Consider the following 22,436-nt stretch of genomic DNA (forward strand, 5'->3'; position numbering starts at 1 on the left):
TTCTATGGAAAAATCAAACAGCAGCCCAAAAATTAATACTGTGAAGCATTCAGCAGATTTATAAGAACAGTTTACAATTAAAGTTAACTCAGTTATTTAGGGCAATGGATACAATGGGCGATCAGCATGAATGAAATTCTTTGTCAACAAGAAAATAAGGAAAATACTCTTGGCATTCTCAAAATCTACAGTAAGAAAAGTTTTGTTACATTGGAACACTGTTATGTTCGCAGAAAAGTCAACGTTTAATATATTTGAGTTCGATAGATGAATTAATATACGGCTGTTACTGTAAAAGGGCAGACGCGCGTAAATCAGAAACTCTGATTCTCTCTGACTCTGTAACTTCGTGGTTTAAATACCGCTCCTCCTCATTAAATATTCAGCAAGATTCCAAAACTATGTTCTGGCCGAAGTAGAAAGTTGAAGCCAAGAATCTGACAGGAAAGGAACTTAAAATTTAACTGTTAATAAAATTAACATAATCCTTACACGGCAACAGTCGAATTAATTGAATTCGAGAAACACACGGCCTACCGTTTCGCACAGCGGTAGAGGTTTGGCGAAGTTTCGCTGCCTTCAGAAAAAGAAATTTAATTTTTATCGAAAATGATATGGATTAGTTTAAATATATAAATATTTTAAATGAAAACCAGAAAAACATCTGCAAGAAAATTTGGAATGCAAAAATTCCAAGATAACTAACTACCTTGAACATACAAGCTTAAATATTGCCTCATGATTATTATAAAAATGTCCCAAAATTACCAAAACTTCTGAATATTCTTCGAACTTAAATCCTATCAAACATGCAAGGAATGAATTGAAGAAAATTATAAGAAAACACAATATTGCTTCGAAAGTTCTACTAAAAGCAATTCTTACGCTAAACAAATAGAACATTCTTACACGAAAAAATTAGTTAAATCCATGCCAAGGAACATGAAGAAAATTATTTTAACTAAAAGATATTCAACGAAATATTGAATGTCCCGTTATTTTCATGCTTTTATTAAATATAAACTGTTTATTTAAAGTGTCCGAATATGCAAGCGAGTTCATTTTCGGAATTTTTTTGAATTAATTAAGTTTTTCCCAAAAGCATTTTGGTAAATAACTAACAGCAGGCTAATAAAAAAAGCAGGCTTTAAACTAGATGATAAATAATACATGCGAAAAAAAAACCAAAGTCATTTTTCTAAAATTTGGTAATCGTTATTTGTAAATAAAACTGAAGAACACAAATGTCCGAAAACAAATGTGAGATACAGCATATTTTGATTTCAATATAATTTAAAATAAATTAGTAAATTTTTACCAAAAGTATTAAAAGCATGTATTTTCATTATACTTGAAAATGGAAAATTTTAAGCCTACAGAATTTTATCCATCATCTGAAAAGGAAGCTTAATTTTGTGAAAATATATGGAATGCCATACATAATTTTAAAAATATTTTTACATACTTACGATCTCATTCCCGAAAAACTATATTTAAGCTACTGTATGTAATCAAAAACACTTACAGTAAAACTGTCTTTGGTAAACTAAATTCCTAAATATTTCAGATGTATAATGTTCCAGAACACCGGTTCAGAAATACACAAAAATGAATAAGAAAATCTTAAGCATTAAATCTTACATATTTTAAAACGAAGTTTTTAACCTTAAAAAAGACGCTGAATATTCAAAAAAGAATGGTGACAGGCGTCCTGTTTATTATTCAACTATTAACACGGTAACGAAAGAACTTTACGAAAAGCAACAAATTGTTTTTAAAAGAAAACAGAATCCAACTACTAAAAATGCAACTATCTCAACATCTATTTTACTTAAGATACAAATACAGCTTCTGTCACATACACAAAATGAGTCTCAATTAAATTTAAGAAATAAAAATACCTTGTTTAGAGAATACCTTTTTAGTACAGGATGCTTTTTAACAATTATAGTTATTGAGACTACACTACAAATACGCAAGGTTGCCATCATCGCAAAACAATCGTTTCTACAAGACTTCCTTTGAAAATAGATAACCAACTCTTAACTTAATATATATGTATGTATATATATATATATTATAATCATTCTTGATTTATAAATTATTCAAGTAAAAGAATTAATAAAATACTAAATAAAAATTAAATATCCCATTTTTAAATAAAAGTTTCCACAATATAACTGCATTATTTTAGTCACCACCTTTCATATTTATTCTTTAAATAAGTTAGCAAGTACAATCAAATAATTAAAACTGAAAATTTTAATCATTTTTAGATTAAGAATATTTGAAGGTGAATTAATTTTTCAATTTATATATTTAATATGTTTGCAGTAAAAATGCCACTTTGAATTTATGTTTCCGGCCCAAATTTCCCAAACGATATCAGTTTGAAACAGTTAGATTTTCGACATACTTAAAATCTAGTACTTTTTAATAATACATAGGTTTTCGACCGTTAACTACATTTTATAGTTTCTTAGAATTATCTAAATATTTCTAAAATGCAACACTTCCGCAGCTTTTAAAATCATCAAGAATTATACCAAATTTTGAAAAGCATAAGGTAAGAGAAAAACAAACAATCTGTTCTTAAAGTTATCATTGTCAGTAACTGACATAATAACAAATCTGTTTCGATTTAACCTCCTATCACCTATAGCTTTAGTTATGAAGTATATTGTTTAATGGAATTTATGGGTTGCAAAACGTAATACTGCATATTTCAACTAATTTATAAAAAATATTTAAATATATCTATCGGAGTTTCAAAAGCACTAAAAAAATTACGGTTTTTAATCAAAAACAGAAATGAAAAAATACTACTTCTTAAAGTTTTTAATTTATCAGCATTTTTTTTTCATGCATTGGCTATACTTCTATTAAATACTTAACTGTTACTTCTTTCTACATTATTACTCTACTTTTCACAATAATATGAACACAAATAAAAAATAGATTATTATTACGCCACACATGCTACTTATAATTCTAAAACGAACCTCAAATCAATGCTGTTGATTATTTATGAAATTTCATTAGCAAATAAAAAATGAACTAATAATTCACAAACCAGAATATAAATTTATTTTCATATATCACGTCACTGTTGTATTATGCAACCTTATTCCACTATAAAAGTCAACAACATAAAAATGTATTATTATAACACGTCAGTTTCGTTAAAAGAGTTTTAAAATTACATCATAATTTTGGATTATAATTAAATTTTATAAAATTTAGATACACTGAGCGGAAATACACTTGAACATTCAAAAAAATCAATACCGTAAATAACTTAGTCATACACAGCAATACATATTACCTTCAAAATAATAACCGCTATACAACAGATAACGCTCTCTTGTATAATAATTTGTTCCGTCTGCGACTGTGGCGCCCCGCTCGGGTTATGAGAGGTGGAACGTTTTCATGAAGTTACGTAACTTCAGACCCTTAACTTAGCGACTGCATTCCTATTTAAAAAAAGAAAAAAAAAATAGACAAATAATTTGGTGATCTTCTAACGTAAAGGTAGCAACATAATGGTGCGTAACTGCTAAAGCATATAAAAAAGACTATTAAGTTTTTCAAAGAACTGAAAGACCTGCAGTAATAATGCTTCAAATGTTTAAGTGCTCAGATTAATTATTCCTCTTTGCAATGATATATTTCATTAGAATTTGTTTTTTTTAATTTAAAATATTTGTTTTTCTAATTCAAAAACTTCAGTTCATTGTAACTCTAGAAATTATAAGAATTATTTTTGAATTTTCTATAAATTAAATAAAACCAAGAGAAATGCAGATAATTTTTAAGATCAATAAAGTTATTCTTAATATATTGATAGAATAGCTGGAAAGCAACGAAAAGAGATTTCATTATGCAAATTTACTGGTGCAAATTTGCTTACTTTCAAAATGTCACTATCACGTTCAACTCCTAATGCATTACGTAGAATTTAATTTTGGGGGGTGCAATCTCCGTAATTATAACAAACAATTTCTTTGGTTTATAATTTTGCCACTGAAAAACTGAATTTAATATAAAAACTCATATATTTGCAACTTATCAGGTTATTTAAGTGAAATACATGGCATTCATTCTGTTGTAATATAATTTTGATTTGTGAGATTGTAATACTGGTTATACTGAATATCAATTTCGGGAAAGAGAATTGCAACAAGAGCAAAATAATTTATCTAATAGAAACTTTAAAGGTTAACAATAAAGATATATATTCATTAATATATATAAACTTTTGAAAATTTTAATAATATTACCAATTATTATGTGTGTTCAGAAAGATTGTTTTTCATGCTAAAAATACTTAAAAATTTGTTTACGGAAGTATGCATGTAAAACGCGTTTAAATAGATTATGTTTAATATACATACATAAATATACTCGTAAAAGAAGAAGATTTAAGCATTCTTCAAAAAATGATAATTGATATATGATTTAGTATAAATTTAAAAAACTGCTTTTATGAGCATGTTTCAGCTGATAAAATAATGCAAATTTTTTTATTGTTAATTGGTATTTTATTAATCTTTCGTCAATAATAGCGTAATAATACAAACAGTAATATGGACGAATATAGCACGTAACGCTGAAGGATTGTACAGTTCCTTAATTCTGTTTATTGAATGCTCAGTAAGAAAACAGAAACGCCAACATACGTTAACTAAATGAAAAAAAAAAAAAGTTTAAATTATTGAACTATAACATTAACAAATTAAGCCAAAATAATTATAACATATGTTAACAAATATTAAATGTAACATTTAATGACAAATTAATCTAACATTAAATGATACATACACTAGACAAATAAGAAAATGCAATCAGCATGAACATTAAATAAAGATTAAGCAAATTTCCACAATATTGTAATTGTTAGCATCACTCAATAGCCATCAACTTGACAAATAAGCTTATGTAGGGTTGCTTAAGGCACACCAGCGGCTGAGCACTGAACACTGGTATACACTCAAGAGCCAAAACATTATGACCACCTGTCAATAACGAGTTGGGCCACCTTTGGCGTGCAACACAGCTTCAACTCGCCTTGGCATGGATGCCACAAGTCCTTGATAGATGGCCGGAGACAGATTGTACCAGATGTTGTAGCAACGGTCACGCAAATCCAAGATATTGCGAATTGGTGGTCTTTGACCTCTGAGCTGCCGTCCCATGACATCCCAAACGTGTTCTATCGGATTGAGATCCGGTGAGTTAGGCGGCCAGGACATTAACTGGAAATCAGCATCATGTGCCTGGAACCACTCCAACACAATTGTAGCCTTGTGACACGGAGCGTTGTCCTGTTAGAACATTCCATCATTTCCAGCTGGAAAAACAGAGGCCATGTAAGGGTGCAACTGGTCCGCAATGATGTTCAGATACCCTGTAGCATTCATGGTCTGCTCTACTGCAACCACGGGTCCCAGAGACGCCCAAGAGAACGTCCCCCAGAGCATAATACCGCCACCACCGGCCTGTGTATGACCTACTGTTCATTGAGGGAGCAACTGTTCGCCTGGAAGACGGCGTATCCTGACACGACCATCGGTGTGATGAATGACAAACCGTGATTCATCTGACCAGACAACTCTCTCCCACTGATCCATGGACCAGTCGCGATGTTCCCGGGCCCAGCGCAGGCGCAGTTGGCGATGACGCTTGGTCAGCAAAGGCACACGAGTGGGACGTTTGCTGCGTAGCCCCATATCCAACAGTGTCCGCTGAACAGTGTGCTCCGATACTTTTCTACTTGGCCCTGCATTGTATTCGGCTGTCAACTGAGCCACTGTCTGTCTCCGGTTTTGCTTCACCATGCGAGACAGTCTCCGACGACCGTTTTCTTTGATAGCGTGTGGACGTCCAACACCATGTCGTCTACTGCTGGTTTCACCGTCATTCATCCACTTTTCATACGTACTAACAACTTTAGATCGCGAACAACCCACGAGTCGTGCAGTTTCGGAAATACTTGTTCCGAGCCTTCGAGCCATTACAATCTGCCCTCTATCAAAATCGCTTAGATCTGCAGCCTTTGCCATCACACTCAGAAGTAAAAGAAAGAATGCTTGCTTAAACTCTCCAGCAGCAGTTAAATACCACTTCCCCCTGATCACGTGTCTTCCACGTCATCCAGGCGCTTTCATCGCAAAATGTAGGGCTGGTCATAATGTTTTGGCTCTTGAGTGTAGTTCCGCCCTGGGATCGAATCCAGGTGAACGCGCTGGCTGCATGGGCGTTTTCGTGGTTTTCCCCGCGTGTAAGCTGTATACGAGCCAGTTTCATGTAGAAAGTCCTCCACGAAGGTATCCCTTCCCTTAGGCAAATAGCACAAACGTGCTTTACTGTAATAAACTAAAATAAACCAAAATATAGGGTTGCTTAATGAGTCGCCAACATTTCTTCCCACACCAATGATACATCATTCAGCCTATGCTCTAAGCCAAATTCGTTTCAGATTGATCAACTGGATGCCATTATGCGGCCAGTGCCAGGCATTTTGACGACAAGTGCAATCTCTGCGTTTCCTGAATTCTACCGCTTAATGCCTTCCTAAATTTCAAACATTAACCGCCCCTAAATTCTGCCGCTTTGTGCAATTGCACTGGTTGCGCCAAATTAGGCGTCGGCTCTGCTTAAAAATCACTGTTTTAAAATTATTCAGCTTCTTCCCAAAGTCGCTAGTTTTTTACGTTCCTTAAAAGAACATAGCTTATCTCAACTGACTAAAGCAGATCTTAAGGATTTTATATAATGTAACATGAACGGCTTCAAGAAAAGCGAAGCTCTTCCGGTAAAGTAATATTGCATTGGCGAATCTATTTAACACTGAGGTAAATGGCTATCTCGCTAAATTTGCGAGATATCGCCAAGCAAGCGATGGTTTAGACGACTACTTTTTATCGCCAAAATTAGCAAGAAATCGCCAAACTTTGTGAACCTGGAACTTAGAAAGTGAACTCGGAAAGTCGCCAAACTTCGTGAACATTTGGCGACATTTTGGTCTGATCCCTGTGTGACTGTAATTGATACTGTAATAGAATAACTGTAATTTATCCCTATATGTAATTGTAACCGTACCCTGTCCTTATATGTAACTTTATATATCTTCTAGTAATTTCGAAAAATGGAAGGTACTAGAGATTTCTCGGTAGCCAAGGAAAACTATATAAGACCGGAGAGCATCAGTTTTTAGTTCAGAGCTGACTTCAGAGTATTGAAAGATCTCCCTTCGAGCTTCGCTCTTTGGATGTATTTTGCATTCACGATATTAGTAGCTTGAAGTGGTAACTACTGATTGCGCTTTGCCCTGATGAGAAGAGCAGTACGAGCACTTTTGGAAAGTTCAAGAATTGTAAAGTGTTTTCTTTGGGCAAAATAAATTTTATGAAGTTTTCAAGGTTCTGTGTGCATTCAGCCCATTAGGAATCTATAGGAACGCAACAATTTTGGTGTCAGCAGTGGGATTTGTCTGTGCTGAGTACTCTACAGGGTTTTTAATTACAGCCGAGATAAAATTCCTTTCTTGGTCGAAACGTAACTGAAAAAGCACTCCAGACCTGGAAACCCAATGCTCTTTCATTACCTCTGCTACTGTGACAGCCTCTTGATCTGATATAGGATACGCTTCAAGCCACTTTGAGAAGCATGCATTTATACCACGGACATTCTTAGGGGAAGTATCTAACGCTTATAACGCAGCGTTCATAGCGTAATTTGACTTGCGTAGTACAATGACGTACTGCACGATGTAGTACAATGACGTACTGCACGATGTAGTACAATGCCGTACTGCACGATGTAGTACAATGCCGTACTGCACGATGTAGTACAATGATGTGCTCGTGCCGCATTCGTGTACTAATGAGCTGCCATTTTGAGTGTGACATTGATATGGATCGGTGGAGTGCACAGCATTGTGCCTTTGCTGTTGAAAGTTATTTCAAGAATAACTACTTTGTTATTGGCAAAATTTCAACTTGGGACGTCATGGGAAAGTTCCAGATGGACGGACCATTGCGACAGACATTTCCAGGTAGGGTAATTTCCCGTTTTGGTGACATTTCCTGGCCACCTCGCTCACCTGATCTTTTATGTGCCGACTTTGGGGGTACCTGAAGCAAGAAGTTTTCCGAACACGTTGTGCCACCATTCCTGAGTTGAAGGATCGCATCCGAACTGCCGTCGGCAATGTTCCAGGGAATACGTTACGCCGACTTATGGCAAGCTTCCAACGCCGCCTAGATGAGTGTATTGTGCAGAGAAGGCATCATATTCAAAAAGTAATCCACGCAATGGACAATGACTTACACATTAGTAAATGGCATACCTTTAACTATTAATTGACATAAGAGGTAATAAATAAATTACAGTTACTGCCTTATGGTGTGCTTTTAATATTCTACTATGAACGCTGCCGCACCCTATATATCAAGACTCAATCATCGCACTTGCCATAGGTGAGATTTCATCTCACCTATGGACTTCATCACGTTATTTTAGAAAATATATGCCATTTTCGTACGAGTTCGACACAGGATGTGGTTTTACCCGGGTGCCTGCTAACAAGTGTTTCTAACACCTGAGTCTTTGAGAAGCAATGAGTAACAACGAGGATGTAGTAGTTGCCATTAGCATATCAATGGCAGAGATCCCAGAGGCAATGCGTTTAAAAGGCGATCGTACATTATAACATTGCAGTTTCCCTCAGCTGCTTCTCTTTCGTCCTTTTCGGCCCACACAAGCATTGAAAGATTAGCACGAGTTTTGCACGTCAGACCTTGCCTTACCCCATTGTAAAGCGCTTCAGATTTCCGCAATGAATGGCGGCAGTAATGGACTCTTTATATGTACATATTAACGGAGTTCCTTATGACTATAGATACAGAGGCCATCATCCGAAAAGATTTGTCTCAGGAATTGGAAGGTAAACTCATCTGGACGCCACCCTGCGTTTCCTTCCAGATTGTGTCTGGTGATAAAATCGACATCGATGAAACGTTAAACGTTGACATCAAAATCTTCTGGTATTGAGTTGTTTGGGGGCTCAAAATATAAAAATTCAAATATCTGAAATATATTATATTTCATATGCCTTCAAGTCGAACAACATTTTAAAAGACGATGCACGCGGCTAATCCACAAAATTGAGAATCTGCACTTGGAAAAACAAGACCTTCAGTGCGTTGCTTAAGACATCAAACTAAGTATATTTTTTAAAACACAGATGCTTCGTCGCGGGATAAACCATTAATTAATTAAACCACTTAATTTCGCTACACAACATGGATTTATTTTGCAATAAACATTTTTAACATAAACAATATTTTTTAAACATATTGTACAGTAATTAAGTTTGTCGAAGCAAAAGACATGAAAAATGCTGTTCTCTTTCTGAGATTCAAACTCTAGACCTTCTGATTCCGATGATTCCGATCCGGACGTGATTTGTTGCACCACCAATGCCCATGGTAAAGATGGCGAAAATATTTTACATCCTCCCAAAACTTAAAGGGCGACTGGAAAAGCGGAGACCGAATCGTTAAATCCTGGTAGTGATGAATTACCTTCATCCACATTCTGTTTCGGACATGAGTCATTAGGTCTGTCGAAACAGGATACGTAAAACTGTGTTTTTCTCCGGCTTAGTATCTTTACCAGGATTTGAGCTTTGGATATCCATACTGTTAGCTCCAATTACTTTCGTGATTTCAGTTACGCCACGAAGGCACGCGGTATGGAAGGACATATTTTTAAACAAAAAAAAGGAAGGTGGAAGAAAATGGCTTACAATAGCTTTCAATATCAATATAGTATATAGTTTTATATATACACTTTGTAAAGTTTTCTACGTTTTGAACATCAAATGTAATAATTTTTCATTACTGAAGTTTATAAAATTTTTAAATTAATATTTTAATATAAATGATGATTCATAAAATATAATAAAAATCACTAATATGTTTATGCCATTCTGTTTTTGAAATGCATATTTGAATATGTCATCTGTTAATATATTTTTCAGACTATAAATTCATTCTCACACAGTAATTATAAATATTAAAACGTATTTATGCATAACTTCCTGTTTCACTTCTTTTTGAGAAAATTATGAAATATCAAGCATTAGATATCATTAGCAATTATCTGACGATTTATTTGAATCACAGTATGTAAACCTTTACTAACTAAACAAGAATATATGTTGCTCCTTTTTATACCTGATGCTTAAAAAAAAAAACTTACCTTTATGTGATTTTTACAAAATTAAAAAATTAGTACTATTTATAAAAGAGAAATACTATTATTAAACTATCCCAGCTGTGAAGGAAATGAATCTTTCTGCGTTTATAATATGAATCAAATCCTTCAGTTTTATACGAACGTAAAATTCAGTGCTTGTTAAGGCCGCATATTATTATAAAAATTAGTACATGAAATTTGAAAATCAATAATCTAACATAACGCCATGATCATTGTATGAAAATACTGTAATTAATTTTAAAAAATAAATTTTTTCCTTTAAATAAATACACGCCGTTAACGATAATAAATAATATATAATAAAAATATATTTTATTATAAAGATGATGAATTGAAGATAAACAAAACAGAGGAATAAATCAATAAATTGTATGAGCTAATTGACTCTCATATATTTCACTGTACTTAAGACTTCCAGAGTAGTATATCCCATTTTAAAATAATTCTTAAAAGAAAGTTAAACTCTTTATGCGAGCATTTATGGATTTTCCTTTCAATTTTTTTCGATTACAACATGGATGGGTGATACGTAATGTGTGTACCGGAACATACCCTAATCAATAGCTTTAGCGCGCCTTCACAGAAATTTCGATTTTTCTCAAAAAGAAATTAGGAAGTTGTACTCGTGTGTACCCCTGTTGATTAAAAAAAAATGAAAATGAATTCTGCATACTGCAAGTTATCTAAATTTCTATATATAAAATTTCTAGTAAAAATTTATTATTATTTACCTTAGTAGCTTATCAAAACGAGTAAGCTTTTTCATTTCAAATTATCATTCACATATACCTTATTTAAGAATTTAACTTATGTTGAAATATATAGTACATAAATGAATTTTTATAATAATTTGTTTAAACTTTTTTAATACCAGTTAGTTGTAAAAAAAAATACTTATATATATTTCTTTTCTTTTCTTTTCTTTTCTCTTTTAAAAAATGAAACAGACAGATAATAAAAATTTTATGAAAATGACTGAGTCGTTGGATGACTTGTTCAACACTATCCAGTTAACAGAGCAAGAATCTGAGGCACAACATCAACATTTAGCTAATCGTAAGAATTTTTCCGTCTGTGTATCATCTTGGCTTGTCTAAATTTAAGATAAAAAAATCCTATTTTCCAGTTTAGTATTACTGAATGCAATATCTTCAATTTCTTACAAGCGAATCAGATTCTATGCATACAGTGTTATTTATTCATATCATTGATTTAAACTTGTGTTAATAATTTTATAAATTACAGTTAAAAAGAAGATAGCAGATTCTGAAAAAGAAATAAAAGAAGTGGAAAAAATTTGCAGTTCGATTCGACAGAATTCATCAGAAATGGTAATTAAAAACTATGCTGTAATAACAGAATTATAACGAACAAAACTTTTTTCCTTTTCTCTGATTATTAAAATCTTTAGTTTCAAAATTCTTATGATCATTAATGGCCGTAGGGTAGATTATTAAAAATAATTAACTTTTGATATGATAGTTCATGCTCAGCATTACGTTACAAAGAAAGGCAACTCATTTTTCTATGAGATGTAGTGTAAAAAAGTAATGAAACTGCTCGCACTGTGGCAAGAATGGAAACAGAACATGTGAAAAGGCGAAACATTTCTTTTGATGTACTGAAATTAGTTTTTACTTTGTACCATAAGCACGCCTTAAGACGTTGTATTAAAACATTTTAGTATTACAGTTTTGAAAAACTTTGTGCAATAAAGTTTTATGTGGAACTTAAAGAAAATGCAAATGAAACTTTTCGAAAGATCAAATGGGAATATGGAGACCATGCTTTATAATAAGCAGTTAAAATTTCAAATGTCAGAAAGCCATTTGAAAGAGCCCTGAAACTGTTGAAAACAAGAGCTGTTTCGGAACATTTTGCGTATCCAGAATAGACTGAAATGTAGTAAAGGTAATAACTTTGTATAACTGATAGTGACCTATAAACTGATAGTGAGAGAAGATCAGCAATGATCTAAATCTAAACCGTGTGTGCAGAATTTATGCCTAGAATTCTGCACGCCTTATGAAATTGGACATGCGAATGGTGTATGCCCTACTGGTTCAAAAACACCTTATATTTCAGCAGAAAGAAAGCCGAAAAGCTGAATGGAGAATTGTAGACCTTACAGAACGTATCTAAAATGATAGAATACCTTTCTCAGAAAAGTGTCAATCGGTGAAAACTCCTGTATTTTCCAATGATATCTAGAAAAAAAAAAAAAAAAAAAAAAAAAAAAAAAAAAAAAAAAAAAAAAAAAACATTTTCCCCCCCCCCTATCTTTTTTGAGAGGGGACAAGAATTAGCAAATCCCAAATCAGATCTTTTCAAATTAGCATCTAGATCAATGCTAATTTATTTTTTTAACGATCAAGAGATTATTCTTCTAATATTTGTTAGGAGAACGCTCTCCGTTACTGAACTTTTGACTAAAATGACATTTCAGTAGTTCTGCAACCTTCTGTTTTCCAGCTCTGAGTCCATATAACTTTTCTCATATGTTGTTATTCATGTTGCTTACGTTGCTTTTCAAACATATGTTGCTTTTCAAATATTTGCAATTTTTCTGTTGAATTGCATATGGCATAAGTGCGAAAAAAATTATGCTTAATAATAAAGCTAAAAAGACAAAAGCAAATAGGTTGGGTTAGCAGGAATGAGTGCAACAGTAGACTGAACTTTGACCTCAGTGAGAGTTTAAAAAACCTTGAGAAATCCTTTTAGGTGATCATTAAAATTTGAAATCTTTCTTCTTCTTCTTTTTTTTTTAAGCACTAAGAGGTGCTATGCTATTAATTTTGATCCCCACTTTTGTGTTCGTTTTACTTTTTCTAATAGAAGGATACTGCCATCAAATGTTATCGCCATATATTATTTTTAAAGAAATAATATGACGAATGTAAAACAATTTATGACAGCACAAATAAAAGGATGGTGTTACCAAATATTATAGTCATTCTTTATTTTTAAAGGAATAATGTAGCGAATATAAAAACAAATTGCATAGCAACACAAATAAAAGAATGCTGCTACCAAATATTATTGCCATTCTTTTTTTAAAGAAATAATGCAGCGTGTATAAAAAATGTATTGCCATACATTTACTATACCAACACTTTACTGCATCGCGAAGTCTAAAGCTATGTTGTTTTTAAATATTTTGTGATGCTGCTGTTAAATTTTATGTAGTGTATGTGCGAAGAAAATGGTGTTTAGTAATTAAGTTAAAAGGACAAAAAGTTAATAATAAGCAGACAAAAAAAGAATTGTGCAAGTCATCTTACTAAGAAATTGAACATTGATTATGATGAACTGAAAAACACTGAAAAAATTAGTGGCAACACTCAACACTGGATCGAGAATTCTAAATGTATGCTGTTCTAAAATTGCTCTGATTTTGCTGATGAATTTTATGTGGTGTAACTGTAAAAGTGATTTCAAGAAAAAAAAAAAAAAAAAAATTAAAGGAAGACCAAACAAGAATGCTATGTATCACCTTGCGTATGTCAAGAAAATTTGACAGGATAAACTAAAAAAAGACTGACAAAAAATAAATAAATAAATAAATAAAAACTGTATGGCAGCTCTTAACGCTCTATTGAGAATTCTAAAAATATGGCGGTCTTAAAGTTCTTGTTATTTTTATTTTAAATTTTATGTGGCGGTGTTGCGAAGAAAATGATGTTTAATAATAAAATTAAAAAGGCAGAAATAAAAGTTGTTTTAGCAGGAGTGAAACTAAGAGCAGCTTGGTAAACTGCGAACTCCGCGAGGGCATAAAAAATCTTAACAAAACCTCTAATGCAACGTTAAAATCTAAATCCTTTCAGATTTTTCTTTCATTTTAGCCCAAGCGGCGTCAGCCCAGAAGGGCTAATAATTTCGTTATGGCATTTTGCGTCGAAAACTTCAAAAGTTTGAATCACTTTTCAAATTGTTGCCACCAAATATTATCGCCCTGTATTATATTCAAAGAATTTAAATAATGAAGAATCTGTATAAATGTATGTATATTTCTCGCATTGTGATAAAACAAATGTACCTAGAGCCATCAAATTTTGAATAACCTACATCTCCACCCGATTATGGACATCTGGAAGCCCAAATTTGAAATTTGTTTTATTATCTATTTCATATTTTTAAAGCATTTGTGAGATTGTGATTAAGAAATTCAACGATTTCAAAGCCAGCAATGGCAACACTGTACAGAAAAAAAAAAAAAAATTGCCAGGGCGCGAGACTGTGTATCGGAAATTCTAAAGTTATGCTTTTTAAAATTATTTTGTAATATTACTGTTGAATTGAATTTTATGGTTTAAGTGCGAAGAACCCGATACTTATTAAATAAAGGTAACACACAAAGCGTTAGAAAAAGCTCCTTTGAGAGTAATACCTGAAAACTTTCAGATTCTTTAAATTAACTTTTTTAAATTTTTTATTTTATTTATTTATTTATTTATTTTGTGCCATCCGAGTAAATGTATAAATCTCTCACAATATTATAAAAGTTTAAAGATCCATCTTTCATGCACATAAAAGAGATTAGAAGTTATTTATAATTATCGGCTAAACTTTAATTATTTACTTGAAAATTAAAACATCTAGATCTAATGAAAAACAATTCAACATATTAAATTTGCGTATCAGATTATTATACATAGTTTTGAAAAAATAAGATTTATTTGTGCTTTAGAAATTGTACAACATTAAATATATGAACAATTTTATTTCTAGGCGAAAAAGCTAAGCTACCGTGAAGTATCATTGAAATCCTTAACAATAAGAAAGGAAATTCTCGGAGAAAGAATAAAGGAACTCAAATCAGAGAATGAAATTTTGAAAAGAACCGAAGTAATTAATGTATTTCATGTTCCCTTCCAGATTCTAAAAATTGTTAACAGTAGTTACTGAACTAACAAAAAACAGAATCTAGCAACAAACGAAAATATACCAGAGCGAATAATAGATGTTTTTAACTCCTTAGGAAGAATTGAAAGTTCACTTGAAGTCTATTAGAGAACAGTTTTTTTCTGATGCTGCTCAGTTTATGAAGGAATTTCGATGTTCTTTACAACAATCTGAAATGGATACTCATGGTTTAAATGGTAAAGACAAAGTACTTTGTGTATGCTATAACAACTAAGTGGTTATTTTTAACTGATTAAGTACTTACACCCAACCCTTACCCCTCAGTGTTACCTTAAAGCAGTGGTCTTCAAACTGTGTTCCACTGATTCCCAGGAGTCAAAATAGAAATTCGAAAAGAAAATTATAAAGCACTCACACTAGTTGACAAGTGTTTATTAACTAAAAAATATAAAGATCCATTTAGTTATGGATTAGTTTGAAAACTTAATATGTGATCTTCATATGTCAAAGAGAATGACATGCAATGCCAGCAATGCTAAACAGTTTGTTAATGGAAAATTAACTGAATTTAGACGACAGTCTTAAAAATGGTACAAAGGAACACCTTTTCAATTGAAGAAAGCTATAAAAAAATTATTTCCCATCAAAAACTAAGTATAATTGGATAAAAATTCCATTCGAGTACTACGATCAGGAAAGAACTTTCGGCATATCAGCAAAACTCGGCATTAAAATCCAAATTTATGCAAGAGTAGCCCCTAAATTTTTGGTTGAAGTTTCATGAAGAATAACTAGAAGGGTCTTAAACAGCTATAAACAATTTTAATGCCGTTCGGAACAACATATTTAAGTGAAAAATCTTTCTCAACGTATGTGAAAGCAAAAATTATGCAAATAAATTAAATACAGGATTTGGAATGCTACTGCCATTAACAAAGCTAAATAGTTTGTGTAAAAAAACTGCAAGCAGAACCCCGTCAAATATAACGCAAGAGTAGGTGACACCCAGAGCACATGTTAATGTATAAAGGAGTAAATTACAGTAACTTTATGTTAAAATATTTAACTAAAAAATGCAATGCTTTTCGTTAATTATCTGTACATAAAGTACCTGTAACTTATTGATGTACTTTAAGTTAATTTTGTGATCTATTTTCTAATCGTGAGATTGGGTTCCCCGAAAAGTACCTTTTAGTTCTGAGGGATCCTTGAGTTGACAGTTTGAACACCATTGCTTTAAAACTATAATACGAGTTATTGTCTTTGAATTGTTAATGACAAATTTTGTCTTTAAAAATACATATAAACGAGCAAGTAACAGTAAACTAAACTATAATCTACCCTACTTAGGGTAAATTAAAATAACATAAAACTAAAATGTAAGTCACTTGCACAAAATAGCTGGAATGTATAAATTTTCTTGTCTGTCATATAAGTAATTTCTATCAAAGCCACGGCGCTTTGGGTCGAACAAAATTTAAGTTAAAATTAATTTAAAAATGACCATCACATGTGCGTGGAATAGGCGTAAGTTTTTTTTTTTTTTTTTTTTTTTTTTTTCTTTTTTTCCCCTCCTTTCAAATGTCAACAGTAGCCCAGTACATTCCTATGACGCCTTTTTCACGCAAAAAAAAAAAAAAAAATGTGGCCTTCTTTTTTTTTTTTTTTTTTTTAAAGCTTGAAGTAAGTAAATTCCTACTGGCTTAATGCGCTGAACTCTTTTTTATTTTGTTTTAACACGAATTTCGGTACATTAGATGAAAGTTTAATTTAATTAAATTCCAGATTGTATAATATTCTATATTTTTGCTATTGTTTACAGTTTTTCATGTGTAGAATTTCTTTTTTTGGCAGTTAAAACTTTTTTTTCATATTTTATAAATATTTGTTTCAATGAATTTTAGTTCGAATGTTAGTTTTTATTTACTTTTGTTTTGGCATATTGGTTACATCGAGATGGCGTTTCTTATTTTCTGAGGTAAAAATAATTTAAAATAATTAATTTCGATGTCTCGGCTAACTGAAAGTGACAGAAACATAACTGATTATGCCAGAAAAAGAGGTAACTATCACTGTTAAATTCTTCCCCTTCTTGAAAAAGGAGAAGAATTGAAAAAGTTTGAATTTGACAGAGATAATACAGCTCCTTCCTTATTGTATTTATTATTGTAGTTTTTATTTTTATGTCTTTTTCTACATATTACTTTTACAATTCAGTCCAGATTACTGTGATATATTTCACTAACTTTACTCAATTTGTATAAATTTAATGAAATTTCAACATTCTAGTTCATGTTTATCGGTTTAGCTTTAATTTAATTTAATAAATTGTTATATGTGTCTCCCTTCACAATATTTTCTCCAAAACTTCATTTACAATACTGGTTTTAACAAAGTGATATTAATAAACGTAATTTTTTGACAGAAGCTAACAAAATGATATTAATAAACGTAATTTCTTGACAGAAGCTAACAAAATGATAATAAACGTAATTTTTTGACAGAAGATAACAAAATGATATTAATAAACATAATTTTTTGACAGAACAAAATGATATTAATAAACGTAATTTTTTGATAGAAGCTAATTTCTAAAATCAGATCCAGAATCATGTGTAAATGCATCAGGAAAGATAAATAAAATTAAATGGTTAAAATAATAAAAATGAATAATAAATTATATAAAAAGTAAAGCAATAAGTTTAAGAATGAAAAAAGAATTAAAATTAATGACAAACGGTTAAATAAATTAAAATATTGGAATTAATCTCGTTAGAAGCTCCATCTAAATTTAAGCTATGAATAGAAATTAAATTTTAGATATTGCAATTTTTATCATGTTAGAATCGAACAATTTATAATTGTGGCTGACTAAAAAAATATATTTGCATAGACTACAATCATGAAATTGTAAATAGTTGTAAAATACACTCGTGTGCAAAATTAAGAGAATTTGCAAATTTACCTATTTTTATGAAACGTATTGAACTAAAAGCACTAATTATGCCCCCCCCGCAAAATTATGCAAATACTCAGAGTCGAATGTATAAGCGCATAAGTGCGCGTCTGGGAGGCTGTGATTGTGGATCGGAAGAAAAGATAAGCACCCAAGGTATTCTCGGCCATTTGTGTGTTCGCACTCCTTTACGACACTCGCTAAATAAATTTTATAATGTATTGAGTAAAATGAGTAGCCAAGAATATATAGATGGCGGAATGAGAAGGAGAATTGTCGGTAAACTGGAGGCAGGGCAATCACAAGAGCAATCCGCTACAGAAAAGCTCAATGTAACACTCAGTGTCGTCTGCAATTTGTGGAAACAGTTTTAAGACACTGGATCCATATCGAGAGGACCTGGAAAAGTCAACTAAGATCCAGAACAACGAATGAGCATCGTTATTTGGACACTTTCAGTCGCAGTTGGACACTTTCAGCCGCACACAGCACAGAAGACTCTCACGTGAGCTGTATGCTGCCACTGGAACCCGAATTTCAAGGTCTACACTTGCCCAAAAGCTTTATGAAATAGATATGTGTGCCAGAAGACCCATTATTTGCGTCCCGCTCACTGCAGCACACAAGGAAGCGCGTTTAGCATGGTGCAGCCAACATGCGCCTTGGACTTGACTTCAGTGCAGCACCGTACTTTTTACAGATGAATCGAGATGCAGCCTGGACATTGATTTTCTACGTACCTTTATCTGGAAAGAGCTTGGAACACAACACCATCTCTTCCGCATCAGGGAAAAAGACAATTCCGGTGGTGAAGGGGTAATGGTTTGAGCAGGCATTATATATCAATAGAATAGCTGCACAGCCCTGCATATGTTTCACAAAGGCTGCTATGAGGTATTATAGAGAGGAGGTCGCAGGGCCCTATGTGTTTGACTTTTCAGAGATGTAGTTGCTCCTGAGTTCCTATTAATGGACTACAACGCTTGTCCACATAGAGCTCAGCTGGTTGGCAATTATCTGGAAAAAGAGGATACTCGCCGCATGGGTTGGCTAGCCAGATCTCCTGACCTTAACCCTATACAACATGTCTGAAACACTCTTAAGAGGGCAATGTCATCTCGCTATTCCCCTTTGACAATCATTAAAAGCTGGTTTGCTGCAGGGGTGGGATCTCCTCAACAGGTCTCCTCAACTGCCTCCTGTCCAGTATACAGTCATGCTGCGTGATCTTGCATGGCTGTGAGAGCGGACCATACCCAATATTAGGCTCATTTTTAGTTCGATATGACAACATGAATTTTGAAAATCCCTGCACTATGAGGTTTACAGATAATCATCACTACATAAACATTTCCCTTTCTTTATTATAAATGCATATTTTCATACCAAATATCATTAAAATTGTTCTTCACTTTTTCAGAAATTTGACATAATGTGTAAAAGTTCCTTAAATTTTGCACACGATTGTAGATGCAATGCTAAGCACGTATGTAATATCTTAGCAATTCAGTTTGGTTATATATGGTTCAGTTTGCAAGAAACTTGTCAAAAATGAAAATCTTCATTTATTTTCTTTGCAATAATCATATACATCACCACAAATAAGTAAATAATAAACAAATGCAAATTATCTGTTGAGAAACATTTTTTATCATTAATGGATTGATGTGCAATTAAACATTAACCACATTATTCTAAACTGCAATAATTTTCATCACATTTAAACTTGAATTTATACATTTTAACCACATGAAGTTCGATATCAAAACCAGATTTTAGGCTCAAATGGGAAACCTACAAAAAGCATACTTGGTTATTTAATTAATTATACACTTTTCTACCCAATCAACTTCTGAATAAATTTACTAATTTATGTGGAGGTCATGGTGATTTATTTCGTTAAAAATATATTTATGGTTATGAAACAAGAGATTACTATTTTTAAACAAGAATGACTTATGCCTTCTTTAAAAATATGTCTTATCTAAAGGCATATTTTTTTTTTAAACTTAGATGAGCATGTTGTTTCAAATCTTGACTTACCTAAGATGGAATCTGTCTTCTCATATTTAAAAGTTTATTTCAAGTTTAGTATTATAGTTATGGTCAATTAAAGAATTCCCATTTTTCAATATTTCCATATGTAATACCTATAAATGGCAGTAAATTCACGTCACTTCTTAGTTCTTTAAAATATTTACTATTAAATTAGTCTTTTAAAATATTTACTATTTTAAAACATTTAATGTAATATTTAATAGTCTAAATCCTTTATATGCTTTCATTTTTCTCTTTGATGTAAGATGACAGTGTAAATGAAGAAAGAAGTTACCCACCAGAGATACAACCAAATAATGACGGGAAAAATGATGAGTAAGAAAAATCCTATTTTTAAATTTTGTAAATATGGGGAAAAAAAACCCTGCTGTTTTTTACTTGTGTTTTTTAAATTTATTTTTAGGTACATGTCAGAATTAGAAGGTATAGACACTTCATTATTTGATGCAGACTTTTAACCAAAGTGATATATGAAAAATGTAAGGTTATGGATTTTAACAGAAGTTATATTGCATAATCTACTGAATCATTTACTTTGCTCTTTAAAATAATTTAAGAAGCTCTTTTAAATTCATACCTAAAAATTATTAATATTACAATTAATATGTTCTTATTGTTTATTCAATCTGTAATTTATTTAGCTAATTTAATATTAAATTTGTTTCAACTTCTTTTAACCCAGTTGGATTAATGTTTTATTTTTAACTAACACACAGGCAACCTATTTAAAAGTATAAAAAAGCCAAAATGTTGTTGCAACTAATGCAACCATTAGTTAGATCTGTCAAAATCAAATATTCTAATAAATATTGGAGCTAAAAAATGATAATATTCTCAGCTATCTCAATGCGTATGCATAAAGCATTACTTAAACACATTTGAAGTTTGTTTGATTTAAAAGTCAGCAAATAAGGTATTTCCCCTCTCATGAACGTAGCAAAAGACAAACTATAAATAAATTATAAATAATGAATTTGGATGCATAAAGAATATTACTTACAGTTTATATAATAAGTCATTAAGCAGTAGGCAGCCCAGGGAACTTTGCTCCAAAATATTTCATTTATATCTAGCACTCTAATAGGCTGATTTGTTAGAGGGATTTTTTTTCCAACTTTGTAACATTAACGTAACTCAACTTTCCCTAAATATTCTTGTACGTATATTCTTTCTATATTTCACCATAACAAATAACCCAATCTAACTTACACTTCATAAAATTATCAAAATATACCGTGGGGATTCGTTTAAGTTATTTAACAGTTAATTTTATTTTAAAGCAACTTTCCTATTACTCTCACTTTCAACCTATGCTTTCTCACCAGAATGTAAATGGGGTAGTGCACATGCAGGAACACATGAAGTATCTTTGGTGACATCATACGAAATACTGATGGTACCTTTCCCTCAAACTATATGTATTGGGTTAAAATTACCATCCACTTACCCACAGTTCAACATTGAGATTTACGATAAACTCTTTAGACTTGTTAGTACTGGTATGTATCTTTTATTTGAGGCAAATAGGTACACTTACAAATATATTATTAATATTTTTATTACAGGATGAAACAACAGTACCAAAAACAAAAACTATTGTTAAGCATTATTCCAAATTATTAAGAAACAAAACGACAAATAAAATATATTTAGACTGCCCATGTTAAATAAATATATATAATGGAAATATGTAACAGAAATAAAACTTTTCTGGATTTACTTTTTACAATCTCTACATTAGCATATCAGGACTTACAAAAACATATAGTTGGTACACTCATATGGCTCACGACAACAATGAAGAATTAATAAACTGCTAAACTGCACCAACAGCAAAAGCGTTTAAATAAGCCCAAATTTTGCAAGCTTAGACCTAAAAACTTGACCGAACAATGAATGGTGTGCCTGCCTAGAAGCCCCTAGAGAAAGAGGGAGTATTCACCACCGATCTGTATTGGTAGATAATAAAATTATCAGTGACACCTTTAAGGCTGGTGCCATTGTGCCCCCACGACCTTGCCCACATGGACGGTGCATCCCTGCACACGTGTATCCTAATGAGGTAAAAGGATGTTAGTAGTATTTCATGGAAGGTTTGGGAAGGTGAATTTAGTGATAGAGCGAGCGAGAATGTTCTGCCTGCCTGAAGGCCACGTTGATATCTTTTCTGTGGTGTTGAGCACTTATACCCATTAGGCTAGTTTACGTCAACTTTTTACGAGTCAGAGCCTGCTTGCACATTAAGTGACCTGTGAAAAAATTCTAT

At 32.1% G+C, this 22,436-nt stretch overlaps 2 protein-coding genes across 3 annotated transcripts in view; one reads left to right on the forward strand and one right to left on the reverse strand.

Annotated features, from left to right (window-relative positions):
* LOC118200873 (innexin shaking-B-like) overlaps nucleotides 1-3,465 on the reverse strand; it is a 25,622-nt gene extending 22,157 nt beyond the window's left edge. The window contains exon 1 of one of the 2 annotated variants that reach the window (XM_035372862.2): nucleotides 3,326-3,465. The gene's annotated coding sequence lies outside the window, so the exon portion shown is untranslated. Of the gene's footprint in view, nucleotides 1-1,901; nucleotides 2,005-3,325 lie in introns of those variants that run through there. The other variant, XM_035372861.2, reaches the window with a different exon arrangement.
* Nucleotides 2,431-20,806, forward strand: LOC118200874 (uncharacterized). Its single transcript, XM_035372863.2, has 7 exons — nucleotides 2,431-2,566; nucleotides 11,235-11,343; nucleotides 11,533-11,618; nucleotides 15,022-15,138; nucleotides 15,272-15,392; nucleotides 20,416-20,485; nucleotides 20,574-20,806. The coding sequence occupies exons 2-7, from the start codon at nucleotides 11,253-11,255 to the stop codon at nucleotides 20,626-20,628; spliced, it is 540 nt and encodes a 179-aa protein (XP_035228754.1). The 5' UTR covers nucleotides 2,431-2,566; nucleotides 11,235-11,252; the 3' UTR covers nucleotides 20,629-20,806.
* Nucleotides 20,807-22,436: the final 1,630 nt, after the last annotated feature.

Source organism: Stegodyphus dumicola, chromosome 3 (genome assembly GCF_044657685.1).
Source record: "Stegodyphus dumicola isolate Sdum_Otavi_A_Nest chromosome 3, ASM4465768v1".
NCBI lineage: Eukaryota > Metazoa > Arthropoda > Arachnida > Araneae > Eresidae > Stegodyphus > Stegodyphus dumicola.